General features: G+C 34.3%; 1 protein-coding gene across 1 annotated transcript in view; it reads left to right on the top strand.

Moving 5' to 3' along the window:
• Nucleotides 1–20,072, top strand: part of TRHDE (thyrotropin releasing hormone degrading enzyme) — a 345,581-nt gene that overhangs the window by 198,246 nt on the left and 127,263 nt on the right. The window contains exon 6 of the mRNA XM_004417871.3: nt 11,129–11,266. Within this exon, the coding sequence (XP_004417928.2) occupies nt 11,129–11,266 (138 nt within the window). The remainder of the gene's footprint in view (nt 1–11,128; nt 11,267–20,072) is intronic.

Raw genomic sequence — 20,072 nt, 5'->3', positions numbered from 1 at the left:
GAACCCAGGCCGCCAGCATCGGAGCGCGAGCACTCAACCGCTAAGCCACGGGGCCGGCCCATTCCTTCGCTTATTAAATCATTCAAAGAAATATCAAGCACCTAAAATGAGGCATTTGTTTTGCAATTTCTGTGGAATAAACTTCATGGCATTAGTGTGGAACTGCGACCTGTGAGTCTCTTATGTGCAGTGTGTTTTGTCTTGAGTTAGTCTCTGTGGGTGAATTTAGGATTGTGTTGGCTCTCAGTTGACCAACCATGCCTCTGTCAGAAGTTGCTTTGTTTACGGAGTAGCTCAAAACACAGATCCGTAACCTCAGTCTGACTGTTTATATTCATAGATATATTTGGAAAATAAAATTTAGAGCAATAAGTCCCAGAGGATTAGCCAAATGATGCAACAATAAGAACATTTAGCTGCATATTATTATTTTTATACTGTGTGGCTCAAACATGTTCTCTAATATTTAATCAGATTACCTAGTTACAATAGCTATTTCTCTTCATTTAGATTTTGAGTAACTTTCTGCTTGGTTAAATTCTACTTTTGAGTCCTATTCTTTCTCTAAGCTTCACAGCTTTGATTGGAAGATAAGTACTTTAAAGAGAAGATTTCTGGTCGTAGTGGTGTTGGTGGTGGTATGGTGGGATATTTTCATCTAAATTTTATTCATTTCCCAAGTTGTGTGATTAAAGATAAATTTAGGTCGATTGCTCCTTCAGAGCAAAACTTGGCATTAATTACATTCTCTTCCTAACTATCCACAGGATTGTCCAATTTGAGGGACTTGAAAGACAATGCGTTATTGAAGATGACTAATTAAAAACAGAAACTCTCAGAACAAAGTTTTTTGCCTTGCTTTTAAGACAATAAGGAGCTTTTCTTGGAATCTTTGGCTTCTTTTGAGAGCTGACAAGTCATATCACTTCCCAGGCCTGAAAATAATTTGGCTTCTCACAACAAAATAATATATTTCTATTTGTTGCTAAGCATTTTGCTGGCGCTTTTTGGACCCTAACTGACAAAATTTTCCAGGAATTAGTCTATATTGACTCATTCATTTTTCATTATTTAACAAGCATTTATCTGATGCCCATTTTCTGCTAGTTCCTCTTAGAGATGGGGAGCACACAGTGAGTGTGAAGCAGCGGTGCCCTCGGATCTCACAGATACGTTTTACCAATTCAGTTAGATGATTTTTGTCAGGTTAATGTTACTTTACAGTTTCCTAAAATGAAGTTCAATTTCTTTTTTTCTGCCTATCCCGTGGGTTACATTTTTGACTCTCTGACTCTTGTTAGCCGTGTGATCTCGTTTCTCCATCTTCAAAATATGTAGGAAATACCTGTGCTGTTTTGTCACAGGCTAGTTAGAAATCAAAGAAGTTTTTATTCTTACTATTGTTGTTACCAAGATTATTGTTACTATTAGATACTTAAGTATAATTTTATCACCTTTAGCGTCCAAAAATTGTTTTCCAGTGGAGTATATTGTGAATCACATATTAAAAATTAGCAAGACCAAAGAAATTGCCTTCACATAATACTATTGAGTACACCTATTCCATTTCTGAGTGATTCTGTATGCTAATATTTCAATATTTTTGCATTTTATAAATGGATTGCTAGTCCAGATTTTGCATTCGGAATAGTGAAGATTTTCTTTACTAATTTTACAATCAATTTATGAATATTATAGTTGCTTACTTTGAGATACAATAATATATAGGGTCTGGGAATAAACATGGAACTTCCTTTCTGAATTGGTTAACCCTTTGGGCCATAAGCACTCTGTGCTCTGGAGCTGTTTGTTATGGATCCTTAAATCTTTCAAATTAAAAAAAAAATAATGTTTTTATTTTCATGTACAGACTTCTGTGATCTGGCAACAAGTGTAAAGTTTTATCAGGCTAGGTTTCTTTGATGAACTGACCATTTATATCACTAAATATTGAAATTAAAGTACAAAAAATGTGTTATTTAATAAATTTCATTCATCAGGTTAATAAGAATTTTGTTACAGAATTAAGGTCATGTGAATTTTTATTTATTTCACAAATTAAAATAGCAAAATGAATTAGCCACTTGGTAACCACGTTAATAAATACCTGCTGGGAGTTGATTAGCTTATCCCTGGAATTCTTCCAGACCTGAATAGTATAAGAAAGTTTCCATTAGAATGTACATGAAGATTGAATCTGTTTAAGATGATTAGTCAGTATGCATTTAAAAATTCTCTGAATTACGTTTTACCAGTCGAACATTATAGTACCTTGATTATTATTATTAATGTGTCTGCAAAATATTAGAGACTCCTTGTGGTGGGTGTGAGAAACAAGTGTGTAAGTATCATAAAAGATTGGCAAATTTGATTTCATTGAAATGTCTTACTAGCTTGTCAAAAACATTAAGCATAGACATAGAGGAAAAGATTCTTACTGCCAAAGTAGAGACAGGATTATTGAAAAGATGAAGAAGTTATTAACTCTCAGAAGCTTAAAATCTGTGGAGAGGATCACATAGTGACATGCAGAAGAGTGGGAATGGGTTCGCATTAACTAGCAAAGGACAGGAAGTAAATCTCCCCACTAAACAGTATGCTTCCTTGGGTTACTGACTGTTGATTTCACCATCATTTCTCAGCATTTAACCCAAAGTATAGCATCTGTGTGGTGTTCAGTAATAAAAGTCTGGCCGAAAGTTAACAAAAAATTATGAACTCCTGGTCAACTGATCATTTATTAAAGATTATAACTGTTTCTATATCTATATTAGAAACTCATTCATTGAATTAAAAAGGATATTGAGATTAAAAATATATGAACCTAAATTGGATGTGTTTGAAGGAAAACGGAGGAAAGGTGTTAAGAAATCCTAAAAAATGAAGAGAAACTAAATGATATGAACATTTTAAGAGGGTTATATGAAAGCACATAGCATATGGTGATTGTTCGGTGATTTTTTTGGGCTGCTAGAATCAGAATGAGCTATGTAATTAGACAATCTGTTCATAATTATTACTGTGATTGACATTATTTGAAGCACATTCATGATCATTCTGTAAGACCCAAGATTATTATAATTAATGAAAATGTGAGTGACTGATGGTAGCTTCTGCCATAGCAATATCACTATATCTTTAAGGCTCTTGCGTAATTCTGCAGAAGGTTCGGAATTTGGTTGTATATAATGCAGTATATTTTGTGTTCCATCTTAGCATTTTCCCTTAGCTGTCACATCTTGGATAATATAAGAGAAGACACATTCAGCTTGGATGTTACAAACAAAAAATAAGGTAGCCAAAGGATGTAGTCATTGAAGAGACATGCATTTAACCCACTCTCTTTGTGTTAGTCATGTCGAGAGTGTGGCAGTTCATGAAAACCTGTGCAGGGACTTAGTTATTTGGGGTTATGGGAGGGTTCTAAAGTCATCTAAGATATTCTTATAGAAATGTAATTGCTATTTTCATTTATGCATTGATAAGTCATCTTAGAACATTTGTGGCTTCGCAGTGGATGAAATGTGATTGGTAGTTAAAGGAAATAAGAGTATATAGAACATATTTCAGTTACTTATTGTGAAGCTTGTGTAAAATCACAGAATAATGTGTTACATCAGTAGAGATCTGCCTGGATTATTGTGTTCATGTACCACTTTCTGTAAAAGGTTATGGAAACAAACACAGAGGTAAAATTTTCAGAACAGTATAGTGCTTGGTTCATTATAGGCACTAATGGTGATTATTTTTAAAATTACTCTTCTGTGCCTACCATATATATGTGTTTGCACAAGTTTGGACTGCTTTAACAGTATAAATGGACTGCTTTAAGAAGCTACATGTGAAAATGATTATTAATATCTTGGACATGTGTATTTTAAACATGAGATTTTGAAATGGTAACTTTTAAAGTATGTTGCTATATGGAAGCAACATTTATTTTCACTAGCTCCTTGGTTTTATCTCATCTATCAGTATGATTTAGCTGTCTATAAAATGTTAACTAATCAGTAAATGATATATTTCACAAATAAATCTAGCTAACTTTCAACTGAGTAAAGCTAAAATACTTTTGGACATTTCAGGACTTTATAAAAAGTAGGATGACAATATAAAGTGATAGAGTAAAATTCTTATGATATTTTAGGAAACTTGGAGTCTAAATAATTTCTAATTTTTACAAATATGGCATTGTGTTATATGTTTACAAAAGATGATAGTTGCAAAGTTTTGCAGAGACACCATATCACGTAAAGAAACCCTGATGAATATTTTTCCCCAATATGTTTGCTTTTCCTCTTTGAATTCTTGACCGTATTCCTCTGCTTTAACCTGTGTCAGGATTTGACTAAGTCGTGACGAACAGGAGTGAAAAAGCCAAACCATGCAATGCTCTGTGTACCCACATCCCTTGTTCTCATGTAAGCAAGGGGTTCCGCTTAGTGATGACTCACATGGGATTTTGTTTAACTTATGAAACCGTAAAAGTCTTCATCTCATGGTAGTATAGATGTCCAGAGAGGGAGAACATAAGTGACATATTATATCTTATTTCTTTTTATGATGGATCCATAGAGGTTGAACCAACATGGGCATAGACACGGGAGTATTTTTACTCCTCCCTGTCCCTCTATTCTCTACTCCCGTAGTATTCTGTTTATGCTACTAGTACTTCAGCCGTCAATAGCATTAATGAATCGTGCATGTATCTATCTCCCTATCGTAACAGGAGCTTCTGGGGGCAGGGGTTGCACCCCAGTTGTGTTTGTTTTCCCAGCCTCTAACACAGGGCATCGCGTATACGAAGTAAGTAATCAGTAAACTTGTGGATTAGATTGCATTGTTCAAGTAATTGTCATCATTGTCATTGATTTGACTCTAGTGATGAGAAAAGTGCCTTTATCTATATCCAACAAGGTATTGTGAACGTTAAAAACTTGAATAAGACATTGCTTTAAATAATCAAATGAAAATATTGCAAAAGGAAATATTTGTGTCTATTTGGCTGTCTATATATGTATCTACATGCATATCTGTATTTATGTCTGAGTCTGTAGTTATGTCTAAATCTACATTTAATTCATACATTTTGGAATTTTAAAGTAAATACTTTGTTTATGACCATTGATCATCACAAAATTGAACTAAAGTTTAGAGAAATATTTGGTACAATATTTTGTGATCACAAAGATAAAGCCTATATTGTGTGCTATTTGTATGTAATTATGCAATATTGTCCTATTTTTGTTTCCATTTGCTCCTCCCTCTAGTCCACTTTCCACTATTTATTTATAGTTTTCTCTCTAAATGTAGATCTGGTGATGTCACTTCTTAATTCTAGCTTCTGAACTTGGCATTGAGGATCCTTAATGATTTTGATCTGGCCTCTCCCTCTGTGCTAATCACTAGTCATTGACCCCATTACACTCCCTGCCTTCTGCCACACAAAACTCTGTAGTCCCCAAACAGGCCATGCTGTTTCAAATCTCCTTGACTTTTCGCAGATATTTCCTTCTGTCCAAAATGCCCCTTTCTGCTGCATCCTCCTAGAAAACACATATCATCCTTAAAGATTCAACTCAGACTATCCATTCAGCTTTTCCTGCCTTCTCCCAGGCAGAACAGATCACAGCCTTCTCTGTGTAGTCACACTATATCCTGAACCTACTTCCATTTTTAATATAGCAGGTGGTGTTTTAATATTTGTTTTCATCTTTGTCTCTCCTTCTACTACTATAAAATCTTTGAAGGTCGGATCCATGTCCTTGTATCTCTTTATCCCCAGAACCAGGCATACCATCTGGGGTATAGCAGGTGCTCAATAAATATATGTAGAACAAATTCTCTTATTTAATCTTCACAACCACATATGTTTACAAATGAGGATGCTGAGGTCTAAAAAGACTGAGTAACTTGCTCAAGGTCATACCACTAGTGAATGGCAGATATTTTTCTTCCAGTCTAGACTATTTCATCAACTTTGCAGCAGTGTGCCTATCTCTTCTCCTGGGAATACAAAAGAGCCATTTATGTTCAGATCCATCCTCTAGAAAATTGAGTTCTTGTGGCTGCTCTGATGTGACCCACATCTGCCCTGAGAATGTTTGTTCTACTTTTTTCATGCCTATGAGCACCTCACCACTATTTGAATTGGTTCAGGCTTGGCTCTCATCTTCTTTGTCTGGTTTGATGTATCTGACTTTCTTTGATCTTGATTCAGATTATTTTCTGATTTTTTTCCTTCTTTTCTGATGACAGAGTCAAAGTGTCTGCCTGGTATTGCTCTTCACTAAAATTAGTCAGCTTTCCTACAGGAACTTGCTGACAGCCCTAGCTTTCAAGGGTACTTCCTGTTCTCCAGCTCATCACCCTGACTATGGCTAGACCAGGCATATTCACTGTTAACCTTTCAGACCCGACATGTTCAGCAGAAGCCATCGTGAGACATCAAGGAATATAATTTCTCAGGTGTATCTAATGCTGTGATCAGAATTCTTAATAACTCCCTTTATGTGTATTACTAAATACCAAGATATGAAAAGCTAATGTTGAAAGAAATAATAAAAGAAGAGTGGATTCTTTCTGAGACTTCATTTATATTTTTATACAAATTACTATTTATTGCCAAAAGTTGTTTAGCACTTGCCCCTTACCTTAGAGCCGGGCTTTTACTGTCAGTTGCCTGTAGCATGTTGCTTTTTGGATATTCACGGTCACATTCCTTGCAACATGTCTAATACTGATCTTTTAGCTTGCCCTTCAAACCAAACTTTTTCACTTCTCCATTTCTGTCAAAAAATGACCCCCACCTTTTAAAAAAATTCCATCAAGTCTAAAAGCCATGTAGTTGGCTCTTAGTACTTCCTCTCCATCATCCACCAAGGGGACCAAGGCATTAAGGCATCAGTGTTGGCTGATTTTTCATTCAAACTTATCGCTCAGATCCAACAGTCCTTCAGCAGCACCTTGTTCTAAAGCATCATCACCACACCCCTCGTAGTGCAGCAGCCGCTTCTTGTCTCCCGTCTCTGCCTACATCAGCCCCCTGTACCACAGAACAGGTCATTTTCCTAAGATGCCACTGTTATTATGTCATTATGCCTGTTGCTGCCTCTTTGTTAAGACCAAACTCTTCAACCTGATAACTGAGGATTAAAACAGAATAGCTTTTTTTCACATTTCCTCTGGTTGGATTTGCCCTTTTTAACTGCTTCCCCAGTCATCTGAGCAACACTTCCTCCTTCCACAACCCCCTTTTAATGTCACTTCCTCTGAGAAGCCTTTTCTGAACTAATTAGTCATTTCATCCTCTGTTTTTTTTTTTTTGTTTTTTTTTTTTGTGAGGAGGATCAGTCCTGAGCTAACATCCATGCTAATCCTCCAAAAGCCCCAGTAGATAGTTGTATGTCATAGTTGCACGTCCTTCTAGTTGCTGTACGTGGGACGTGGCCTCAGCATGGCTGGAGAAGCGGTGCGTCAGTACATGCCCGGGATCCGAACCCAGGCCACCAATAGCGGAGCGCGTGCACTTAACCGCTAAGCCACTGGGCCGGCCCATCCTCTGGGTTTTATAACATCCATCATGTCATAATCCAGTTAGCTGTTTATCTGTCTTTCTCCTACACTTTCTCTTCCACTTTTGAGTTCTTTAAGGATAGGAGCTATATTGTAGTCACATATTTCTTTCCCAAACACAGCATAATATTTGGCATAAAGTAGGGATATAATACATGTTGGTTAGATAAATGAAAGAGTAATATAATGGACATTTTCTTCTTTTCCATGTGTTATTCTCAGCTCTACGTGTTTTACTCACACTTTTTCTTTTCTTTTCTGAAAGTCCTTTGCACTATTCTCCAAAAATTCAAATGTAATATATTTTTTTGAAAATACTTCAATAGGAAATGATATAGTCAATATAATTGGAACTGTTTAAATGTAGGTACGTATGCAGCAACTCCAAGAAGTGTCTATATGAGAGTGGTGGGATTTATTGTTACTGTTGACATTGAACTTATTTAAATAGATTTTAAAGTTCTCCATTTTACGTTATTGTGCTGCCTTTTGAAAGTAGTAGAATGGTTTATCATGGTGTCCTTAAAATAGGAACTAGAATAAAAACTAATTGTTGAATGTGCATCATAAAGGTATTGTTCCCTGCCTGCACACACAAACACACACAGCTTTAAAGTCCTTTAAGGATCAGGTCAAGTTCTGCCTCTTCCACTAAACTTTCCATAAATAATTCTATTTTATAGTATTTTTTTCTCTGAGTTTCTTTAGCATTTCTAGTCTGTAAGAGAAAACTATTATTTTGTCCACTGTGGCCAACTGTTTAGTTTTATCTTTTATCTCACATTAAAGCCAGGATTTCTTTAACTTTATTTTTAAACTTTCATAGTCTCAGGTCAACAGTAGGCAATTAATCAGGACTTAGTAATTTTTGCTGTTATTATTACTGTTGTTGTTGTGGAGGGGGAGGAGAAGAGGAGGGCCCCAGCCAGGGACTGACAAGATAAGATTATTTCTTATTTTATGAGACACAGGTCTTTATAAAAATTAGCACCTTCTCTCCTGGAAACTCTCTGTAGTTTTGTTATTTGCCTCTGGCTAGAATTTTTTCTCCTCAATTTAAGATATTCTCTCTTCTGAGCTTTGTGAGTGCTCTTCTGCCAGGGTTTTTTCTCTCCTCTCTCTCATAATCTATTCTAATGCCTTTTTTCTCAATTACACAATATCATTCTTTCCAACGATGTAGAAGATGAATCTTTGGCATTATAATGACCTAACACTACTAAATTTAAACACTGCTTCATGAAATTCTACTGACTAGCAAAGGTTTGTTTTTGTTTTTCTCTAGAAACAGGAAGCAGTATATCATGTAGAACTTATATTTCCCTAAACATGAAAGTATCATTTTTGAAATTTACCTTAGATTTCATTTTTATAATTACATAGCCATTTACCTTATTCCATTTAAAAAATCACATCTCTAGCAAATCAAGATATGTTTTCTAAATTTTAATATTGATCAATATATATTTATTGTTGCTAAATATTAAAAATTAGGATTCAAATAGAGCATTATTTTAAGTTCCTTTTACACTGTGATTTTTGGTCAGATGTTAAGTGACGTAATGGAGCAGGCAATCAGTATTTGAAGAGTTGAATGTATTTTATCTTCAGAATGGAAATCACATCTTCAGTTGGTACTTCTTATAAATATAAGTGTTCATTGTCAAGTTGAAGTATAATTATAAATTTCATGATTCCTCCCATTAATTCCAATATCAAATAGTTTTAATGTGCATTTTAAAATGGAATGAGTAACATGATTGCATACCCGCTTAAAAGTAACATTAAATTTGTATTTTGGAAATACATGATTTTCTCTTATTCTCTAAATCTAGGCCATTTGTCTGATCTCTTTGCTTTTTAGTGAACTTAAAATGAGCAATGTAAATGCCAATCTTTTTATTCTTAAAATCTTGAATCACAAGGTTCAACTCCACTATCCTTAATTTGTCTTGAATTAGGAACTTAATTTGAGAAGAAATACAGTATTAATTTATGTCATATTTCTCACTTAATTCATTTTAAGTTTGAACTTCTCTTCATGGCCTCGAAGGATCTGGAGCAGCCTTCTGAGACTCAGTCACCTCGCCTTCAGTCATTGCTACCTCATGCTGTTTAATGGAACATAGACGTTGATATGAAACTCTTAGACCAAAAGAGGACTGAAGAAATTAGATTTATAGTCCACAGACTATAAAAATAAGCTATTAGAAAATAAACCTTAGAGTATATAGTTGGAGGGCTGATTAATTAAATTATCAGTTAAACATACTAAATCATTGAGCAAATGGTGATGAACAAAAATGTTTCTTAAAAGCCAGATTTAAAGTAACACACACGTATATGCCCAGTTAACTATTCTTTTCTTAGCATATTTATTCTCCATTTCCATTTTTTAAAATCCAAGATTGCTGTTCTCTCAGCTTGAAATTACAACTCGCTCAGAAATAACATGCTGTTTATCTGCTGGCTCAAAACTAGGGGGCTCCAGGAACGAGTTCAGAATTAGCTGGAGCAATTGCAGCGTTGCCGTCTTTAATCTCTATAATGATACTCCTCAGGCCCCAACTATCTGGGGGCTATTTAGCCCTTTGTATCTCTTGCAGCTTCTTTTTTCTTTCCCTCCTCCCTTGGTGAAGGCAAGAGGCCAGGAAGACGAAGAGCTGCCAGCATTTGTGTTAACAAATCCAAGCTGTTTCCTTAATGCAGCTTTTGAAAACAAAAGCAACAGAGAAGTACACAGTTTATTTCTAACACAGCAAATCAGCTTCTATTTGAGCAAATACTGATGTCTCAACAATGCATAGAATAGAAGTCTCATGATTTTGTCTGTTTTCACAACTTTATGGTAATGGATTATTAAAACCTATTGATCTCCACTTTATGTCCGTTATTCTGAATTCACATATACATGCACAGATATCTGTAAAATAGATATTACAGTTTGATGTCAATAATGCTTTTTATTATTTGTTGTGGTCTCCTGAAATTCTTTCAGAAATTAAATGTGTGTGTGTATGTTAGAGAGAGAATAAGTGAGAGAGAGAGAGGGTAAGAGTGAGAGAGAGAGGAGGAGGGAGGGTCAGGGAGAGAGAGAAGAAGCTGTTCAAATGGTAGTAGAAATAAATGGTATAAATAGCAAAATTGGAACCCTGAAATTTACTTAGTATTCTTATATTGAACTTAACTAAAAAGGTAATTAGGGAGTGGAATTGTAACCTTGACTCTGCAGAATACACGAACAAGCTAACTCAGTTTCATTTATGTGCCCACTGTCCAAATTTGCTTTAACCACTATTAAAGCGCAGAGTCCACTGTTTTTACCTATTTAGGGCCCATTGTAGCCCATTGATTTTGTTTCATGTTGTGCTCAAATCAACCACCTTCATTTTAGAGTAACTTAAGGGGCATTTTATTTACTGGGTTCTCTTTAGAGTTGTCTTCCTGTGTAGGCTGATGAGCATTATCGATTAAGTAACACACATTCTGTTCAAGTTGTCACACGCATTCTGTCACAACCATGAATCACCTTGCCCTGTCTACCGTATTGCAGGAAAAACAGAGGTTTCTGACGGATGTTCTCCATGAAGTGATGCTGCTTGACGGCTTGGCCAGTTCCCATCCAGTATCACAGGAAGTGCTACAGGCAACAGATATTGACAGAGTGTTTGACTGGATCGCATATAAAAAGGTGGGAATAGATAAGACCCAAGTGCCAATCGGATACTTCACTATCCTGGGGTAGCCAAACTATTCCATGCTAGATGTGTTATGTCCTCCTCTTCTTCCTGGCAGATAGAAATGGACCGTGAGTTAGAAAACATGGAGTCACTAGCTTCATGTCCTTTTGTGAATTAGGGCTTTGCTTTATAAATCAGTAAAATGGAGACAAATGTTTGCCAAATGCATAGAAATATTGGAAGTATTAATGAATAAATGTTTGGAAACTCAATATGAAATTGCTGTACAAATGGTGTTATGTAAATATCAGTTTTTATTATTATTATTAATAAGAGATCTGACTATATAGTGACAAATTATTTTTCACCAATGCCCCTTACATACTTACTTATTTTGATTGGCTGATGCAAATGAGTATAGGCAGTGACGTGATATGTATTTTATAAACATCGTTTAAGGGAGATTTGTGGAATTAAGCGTGTTTCCTGAATAATATGCATAACAAATGAAGTTCTAAAGACTAGACATTGAAGGGCAAAGATTTTGGACCAATGACTAGACATAGAAACAAGGTACACTATGGCCTTTTTACCATTGTTAGCTAGATTAGGGTTTTTCCTTTTATCTCTAGCCATTAGTTCTAATTTTAACATAAGCATGTACATCTCAGTGTTTAACACTTAGTAGCCATCTTTGGTGTAGATTGAATTGCATTTATTGGGATTTTTACATACTTTATTAGTTTAATAATGTTTTAAATTTTAAAAAATATTGCTGATATTTTTTCTGAAAACAAGATATTTCTATTTATAACTAGAGGTTAGATAATGATTCATCAGAATTCTTTGGTGTAGTAATTTGGATATTTACTTTTGCATTCAGGAAATGACTGTCTTGATGATTATTAATATTTATGCTATAATATGTAAAGATACAAATTGTCTTAGAAAATATCTTTTCAAGTCACTGATCATTGCATGGGCTAAAAAAGGGTGTTTTTGATGTTTTATAAAAATAAGTGGAAGTGTAGAACCATATTTAAAATATATATTAACATTTATTTACAGCATTAAATAAGTATTTAAAGTATATATTAGTTTTTATATATGAGACTTTTTGGCTAGATTTTGTTGGGTGCAGATTTAGTTCATTCAACTGTATTGATTGTTAAAATGTAATGCAGAAAATAATTTGTTAGGAGAGCTTGAGATGAGTTTGGAGACATGTCTGTAATTATTTCCCTCCCACCACCAATTCTAAAAGACTATTTGTAAATACCAATTTTACTTCAGCATGAATAATATCAGGAAAATATTATTTTGATGAAATATGTTATAGATGTGCTTTTACACACAAATAACAACTATCCCAGGGCAATTTCAAATTTATTCAAAAAGATTAAGAATCAAAACAGTAGGAAAGAATGAAAATACAATGATTATTATTTTACCCTCTCCACATTTTGGTACAAAGGCTTGCCAATTGTGAATAATGAACAAACTGTGCCACGAAGTTCAGGACCACCATTGTAAAGGATACTGGCTTACCTGTCTCTAGACATGTATCTTTTTTTAAAAAACTTTATTAAGGAATAATTGACAAATATAATTATATATATTAAAAGTGTACAACTTGATGATTTCATATACATATACATTGTGCAATGATTACCAAGGGTATCAAGATAATTAACACATCCATCACCTCACATAGGTAACTCTTTTTTTTTTTTTTTGTGGTGAGAATGGCTAAGATCTACTCTCAGCAACTTCCAAGTACACAATACCATGTTATTAACTATAGTCACCATGCTGCACATTGGATCCTCAGAACTTCTTCTTCTAACTGAAAATTTGTACCCTTTGACCTTATCACCCCATTTCCTCCTTCCCCCAGCCCTAGGCAACCACCATTTTATTCTTTGTTTCTATGTAATGGCTGGTTTTTTAGATTTCACATGTAAGTGATACCATAGTATTTGTCTTTCTTTGTCTGGCTTATTCCATTTAGCATAATGCCCTGCAGGTTAATCCATGCTGTCACAAATGGCAGAATTTCCTTCTCTTTAAATGGTTGAATAATATTCCATTATATATATATCAACTACACATTTTCTTTACCCATTCATCCATTGAAGAACATTTAGATTATTTCCATGTCTTAGGTATTGTGAACCAATGCTGAAATGAACATGAGTGTACAGATATCACTGTGAGATACTGATTTGAATTTCTTTTTTTTTTTAATGTCCTTTTTTTTTTTTTTTTTTTCTGTGAGGAAGATCAGCCCTGAGCTAACATCCATGCCAATCCTCCTCTTTTTGCTGAGGAAGACCGGCTCTGAGCTAACATCTATTGCCAATCCTCCTCCTTTTTTGCCCCAAAGCCCCAGTAGATAGTTGTATGTCATAGTTGCACATCCTTCTAGTTGCTGTATGTGGGACGCGGCCTCAGCATGGCCGGAGAAGCGGTGAGTCGGTGCGTGCCTGGGATCCGAACCCAGGCCGCCAGTAGCAGAGTGCGCGCACTTAACCGCTAAGCCACGGGGCCGGCCCTGATTTCAATTTCTTTGGGTATGTATCTAGGACAGGATTGCTAGATCATACGGTAGTTCTAATTTTAATTTTTTGAGAAACCTCTATGCTGTTTTCCATCATGGCTGTACCAGTTTACATTCCCACCAATGGTGTATAAGTGTTCTCTTTTCTTCACTTCCTTGCTAGCATTTGTTTATCTCTTGTCTTTTTGATAATAGCCATCCTAACAGGTATGAGATGATATCTCATTGTGGTTTTGATTTGCATTTCCCTGATGATTAATGATGTTGAGCACCTTTTCATATACCTGTTAGCCATTTGTATGTCTTCTTTGGAAAAATGTCTGTTCAGGTCCTTTGCCCATTTTTTAATTGGATTATTTGTTTTTTGCTTTGAGTTGTATGAGTTCTTTATATATTTTGGATATTAATCCTTATCAGATACATGGTTTGCAAATATTTTCTCCCATTCTGTAGGTTGCCTTTTCAATTTATTGATTGTTTCTTTTGCTGTACAGAAGCTCTTTACTTTAATGTAGTCCCATTGGTTTATTTTAGCTTTTGTTGCCTATGCTCTTGATGTGTTATCCCAGAAATCATTGCCAAGACCAATGTCAAGGAGCTTTTTCTCTGTGTTTTCTTCTAGGAGTTTTATGGTTCCAGGTCTTACATTTAAGTCTTTGATCCATTTTGAGTTAATTTTGTGAGTGGTGTAAGATAGGGATCCAGTTTTATTCTTTTCATGTGGATATTCAATTTTCGCAATACCATCTATTGAAGAGACTATCCTTTCCCCATTGTGTGTTCTTGTCAAGAATTAGTTGACCGTATATGCATGGACTCATGTCTGGGCTCTCTACTCTGTCCCACTGGTTTTATGTACCTGCTTTATGCCAGTGCCATACTGTTTTGACTACTATAACTTTGTAATAAAGCTTAAAATCAGGACATATGATGCCTCCAGCTTTGTTCTTTCTGAGAATTTCTTTGGCTATTTAGGGTATTTTGTGGTTTCATATAAATTTTAGGATAATTTTATCTATTTCTGTGAAAAATGCCAGTGGAATTTGATAGGGATTGCACTGAATCTGTAGATTGCTTTGGATAGTGTGGAGATTTTCACAATATTAATTCTTCCAATCCAAGAACACCGGATATCTTTCCATTTATTTGTGTCTTCTTCAATCTCTTTCATCAATGTCTTACAGTTTTCAGTGTTTCCCCTCCTTGGTTAAATTTATTCCTAAGTATTTTATTATTTTGCATGCTACTGTAAATGGGATTGTTTTCTTAATTTCTCTTTCAGATAGTTTGTTGTTAGTGTATAGAAACACAACTGATTTCTGTATGCTGAGTTTGTACCCTGGAACTTTACTGAATTCATTTATTAGTTCTAACAATTTTTTGGTGGAGTCTTTCAGGTTTTCTATATATAAGACCATGTCATATTCAAATAGAGATAATTTTACTTCTTCCTTTCTGGTTTGGATGCCTTTTAGTTCTATTTCTTCCCTGATCGTTCTGGCTAGGACTCTCAGTACTATGTTGAACAGAAATGGTGACAGTGGGCATCCTTGTCTTGTTCCTGATCTTAGAGAAAAGGCTTTTAACTTTTTGCCAATGAGCATGATGTTAGCTGTGGGCTTATCTTCATATCTAACCATCTATCTTTATGCTTTAAGTATCACTGGAAACACTTTCCTTACTGTGTGTTTTCAAGTGGTGATAGGATCCACCCATTTCCCATGAAGATTTCTCATGAAAAAAAAATTTTTTACAGCTATATTGAGATATAATTAAAATACAATAAACTTCATGTGTTAAAATGGTGCGATGTAATATGTTCTGACGTGTGTATGCACAGTGAAAACATTGCAACAGTCAAGTTAATGAACATATTCATTACTGTGAAAAGTTTTTGCATGCTTCTTTGTAATCCCTCCTTCAATCCTCCTCGCTCCTCTATTGATCAACTTTTTCACTGTAGATTAGTTTGTATTTTCTAGAGTTTTATATAAATGGAATTATACAATATCTATTCTTTTTTTGTCTGCCTTTTTTCACTCAACATAATTATTTTGCGATATTTGGGCTGTTTCCAGATTTCAGCTATTACAAATAAAGCTGCTATGAACATTTGTGTATAAGTCTTTGCCTGTGTATTTGCTTTTATTCCTCTTGGGTAAATATGTAGATGTGGAATGTCCAGATCATATGATAGGTATGTTTAATGTTTTAAGATATTGCTGAAGTGTTTTCCAAAGTGGTTATACCACTGTATCATAGTATATTTCCACCAACAACATACCAGAATTCTAGTTTCTCCACTTTTTCACCAACACAACCTGGGTATAATCAGTTCTTTTAATTTTAGATGATATTGTAATGGTGTCTCATTGTGGTTGTAAATTACATTCCTCTAATGACTAATGATATTGACCATTTTTTCATCTGTATATTTTCCCTAATATGTCTTCCTTGGTGAAGGGTCAGTTCAAATCCTCTGCCTATTTTTTTAAAAATTTGGTTGTTTGTTTTCTTCTTATTAAGTTTTGAGGGTTCTTTATATGCTCTGAATACAAGTTCTTTATTAAATATATTATATGCAAATAATATTTTTTCCAATTTGTGACCTACTTTTTATTTTCAGAACAATGTCTTTGTAAAAGCAAAAGGTATTAATTTTGATTAAGTATGTTTTATCATGTTTTTCCTGAATTGATAGTGCTATTGGTATCATATTTAAGAAAATTGACTAACTCAAGGCCATGAAGATTTTTCTTTTGTTTTTTCTTCTAGAGGTTTTATAGTCTTAGGTTTATATTTAAATCTATGATCTATTTAGAGGTAAGTTTTGTATATGGTGTGAAGTTTGAATTGAATTTTTTTTTTTTTTTGCATATGGATATCCACTTTTTCAAGAACCATTTCTTGAAAAATCTATTTTTTTCCCACTGAATTGCCTTTGCACATTCGTTGAAAATCAGTGAACTATATATATGTGTGGGTCTATTTCTGGACTATTTATTTTGTTCTATTGATATATTTATCTTGACACTAGTACCACACAGTCTTGATTACTGTAGCTTTATAATAAGCTGTGAAATAAGGTTGTTAGTCCTCCAAGTTTGTTTTTTTTTTTTTTTTTAAGTTCTTTTGGTTATTCTTGGTTATTTGCATTTCTATATGAATTTTAGAATGAGCTTTTCAATTTCTAAGAAAATTCTTTTGGAATTACAGGGATTGCATTGTATTTCTAAAACAATTTGGGATAACTGACAGCTTAGCAATATTGAGTGATCCATGAATACAATATAACTCTCCATTAAATTAGGTCCTGTTTATTTTCTCTCAGCAATGTAGTTTTCAGTGAATAGATCTTTCATATCTATTTTCAGATTTATCCCTAAGTAATTCACATTTTTAGGCTATTGTAAATAGTATTGATTTTAATTTCTATTTCTGATTTTTTGTTGTATGTAAAAATACAATTGATTTTTGCATATTTATCTTGTAAAATGTTAAATAGAAGTCGTGAGAGCAGACATCCTTGTATTGTTGTTGATTTTAAGAGCAGTTCATTCAGACTTTCATCGTTTGGTGTGATGTTGCCTCTAAATTTTATAAATACCCTTTATCAGGTTGGAGAAGTTGCATTCTATTTCTATTTTGCTGAGAGTTTTAATCCAAAATGGACGCTGATTCCATCAAATGCTTTTTCCCAATCTATCAAGATGATATATATATAGTTTGTTAATGTGATGAATTATATTGAATGATTTTTGAATGTTAGACTATCCTTGCATTCCTGCAACAAATACCATTTGGTCATATTGTATTATTTTTTATATCTTGTTAGATTCAATTTGCTAAGAAATTATTTAGATATTTTGCATTTATTTTCATGAGGGATATTGGTCTGTAGTTTTTTGTTCTTGTAATGTCTTTGTCTGGTTTTGTTATCACTATAATGTCAGCCCCATTGAATGGAAACTATTACCTCCTTTTCAATCTGGGGGAATAATTTATGTAGTATTTATATTCTTTCTTTGACAAATATTTGTTAGAATTTACCAATACAACAATCTGGTCCTGGAGTTTCCTTCAGGGGAAGATACTTCACTATGGATTGATGTCATCACTGTATCGTGTGTTCTTCAGGTTGTTTATGTCTTCCTGAGTGAGCTTTGGTAGGTTGAATCTTTTCAAGGATTTTGCTCATTTCATCTAAGATGTTTAATTTATTGGCATAAAGTTTATATGATATATTTTATTATTATCCTTTTAATAACCATAGAATCTCTAATAATGCCACCTCTTTTATTGCAGATAATGTTAATTTTGTCCTATCCCTTTTATTCTGATTAGTGTAGCTAGAATTTTATACATTTTACTCTCAAAAAAAAAAAAACCCCAAATCTTTTGGTTTAATTGGTTTTTGCTCTTACTTTCTATTCCATAGATTTCCTCCCTAATCGTTATTATTTTCTTCTTTTATATACTTTGGGTTTAATTTGTTCTTTTTTCTAGTTTCTGAAGGTGAAATCTGAGGTCATTAATTGGAGATCTTTCTTCTATTCTAATTCAGATATTTATTCTATAAATTTCCTCCTAAGTGTACCGACTAGGACATGCCCCAAATTTTGATATATTGAACATTCGCTTTAAAATACCTTCTAATTTCCCATTTAATTTATTAATTGCCCCAGGGCAATTATACACTTATTCAAAGTGTATTATTTAGTTTATAAATATTTGAAGATTTTCCAGAAAATTTTCTGTTATTCGTTTCTTATTTAATTCTATTGTGGTCAGTGAAATATATCCTGTATGACTTGAATTTTCTTAGAGTTATGGAGGCTTGTTTTATGGCCCAGAATTCGGTGTCTGTTGGTAACTGTACCGGAGGCACTTCAAGAGAATGTATATCTCACTGTTGAGTGTTTTATAAATACCAATGAGGTCAAGTTGCTTGATAGAATTGTTGAAGTCTTCTATACCCTTATTGATTTTCTGTCTACTTGTTCATCCTGCTTTCTTGATGGCCCTCATTATTTGGATTCACTTACATGGTACCAAATCAAACATCTAAAAGTGTAGTGAAAAATAGTGGCCCAGGTACCTGCTGGCACATCTGAAAAGCAATCTTCAAATGTGAATGTGGATCTTAACAATTTGGGCTAAAATCTCAGGGACTTCACGTTGATAATCTCTGTGTCAGCCCTTAAGGTGTATTGAGTATCTTAGTCATGTTCCCTAATTTGTGTTCTCTCAGGCTCTTCCTAGCTGTTAGTTAGTATGTGGGTAATATGCAATAACCAATTTAACTATGTAGGTGGAATGGGCAAACCATGTCATTGTGGAATGTATGACAGGCAATATGGATAATTGTACAGCCGTAAATATATCAACTGCTAACATTTAATGAATACTTACTGTGTACTGGGCACTGTGCCAATTTCTTTACATTTATTAACTCATTTAATTTTTGTAATCCTCTTATGGGATTGTTATTTTCATGCTCCTTATTTTAAAGATGAGGACATTGAGTTATGGTAAATCCAAGGATATGTCCCAGGAAATCAGATTCCAGAGCCAACATTCTTTACCTCTACCATATTTGACCAACAAGCTTGGTTGGAGCATTTCTTTGACAAGCCCCTGCTTATGTCCCATGCACGGTGTGCTGAATGCTAGGGATACCACAATCAATAAGACACGAAGGAGAGACAGCGTATAACTAAGTCAGTGCAGTAACATATGAATATTAACAGTAATATTTTCATTTTAAATGTAGAAACCTAGCTCAAACCATCTTAAGCAATAAAAAGGAACTTGTTGACTGAAAAACTGATAAGTCTGAGATTTAGTGTTTGCTTTCAGACTGGTTGACTCCAAGTATTTTAAAAATGTCATCAGAAATCTACCTTATGTCAGTTTTTTGACTCTTTGCCTATATCCGACTTAATTTCTAGATGATGCTTAGATAGATGGCCCCAAACAAATTTAGGCTGATAGAGCCCTCAACCTTGTGATACTAAGACGCTCAGAGAAACAGTAAACTTCCTTCCTCACCCAGAATCTATATCTGTTTCTAAAGGGCTATGATTTGTTCTGATGAGGTAATAGATCACCACTGGCTAATCCCTATGTCCATGAGATGGACAGTCCCTATGGACTTTCTGACTGGTTAGCATGGGTCATGAGCTCATCCTTGGTGGTGGGACAGATAAGCCACATAATTGGATCAACTGAAGTAGGGTTTACAGAAAAAAAATCAT

The sequence above is a fragment of the Ceratotherium simum genome, chromosome 25 (genome assembly GCF_057802395.1).
Source record: "Ceratotherium simum simum isolate JZ-2026a chromosome 25, ASM5780239v1, whole genome shotgun sequence".
Taxonomy (NCBI): Eukaryota; Metazoa; Chordata; class Mammalia; order Perissodactyla; family Rhinocerotidae; genus Ceratotherium; species Ceratotherium simum.
The sequence above is the reverse complement of the archived record's forward strand: the minus strand, read 5'-3'. Positions and strand labels throughout refer to the sequence as shown.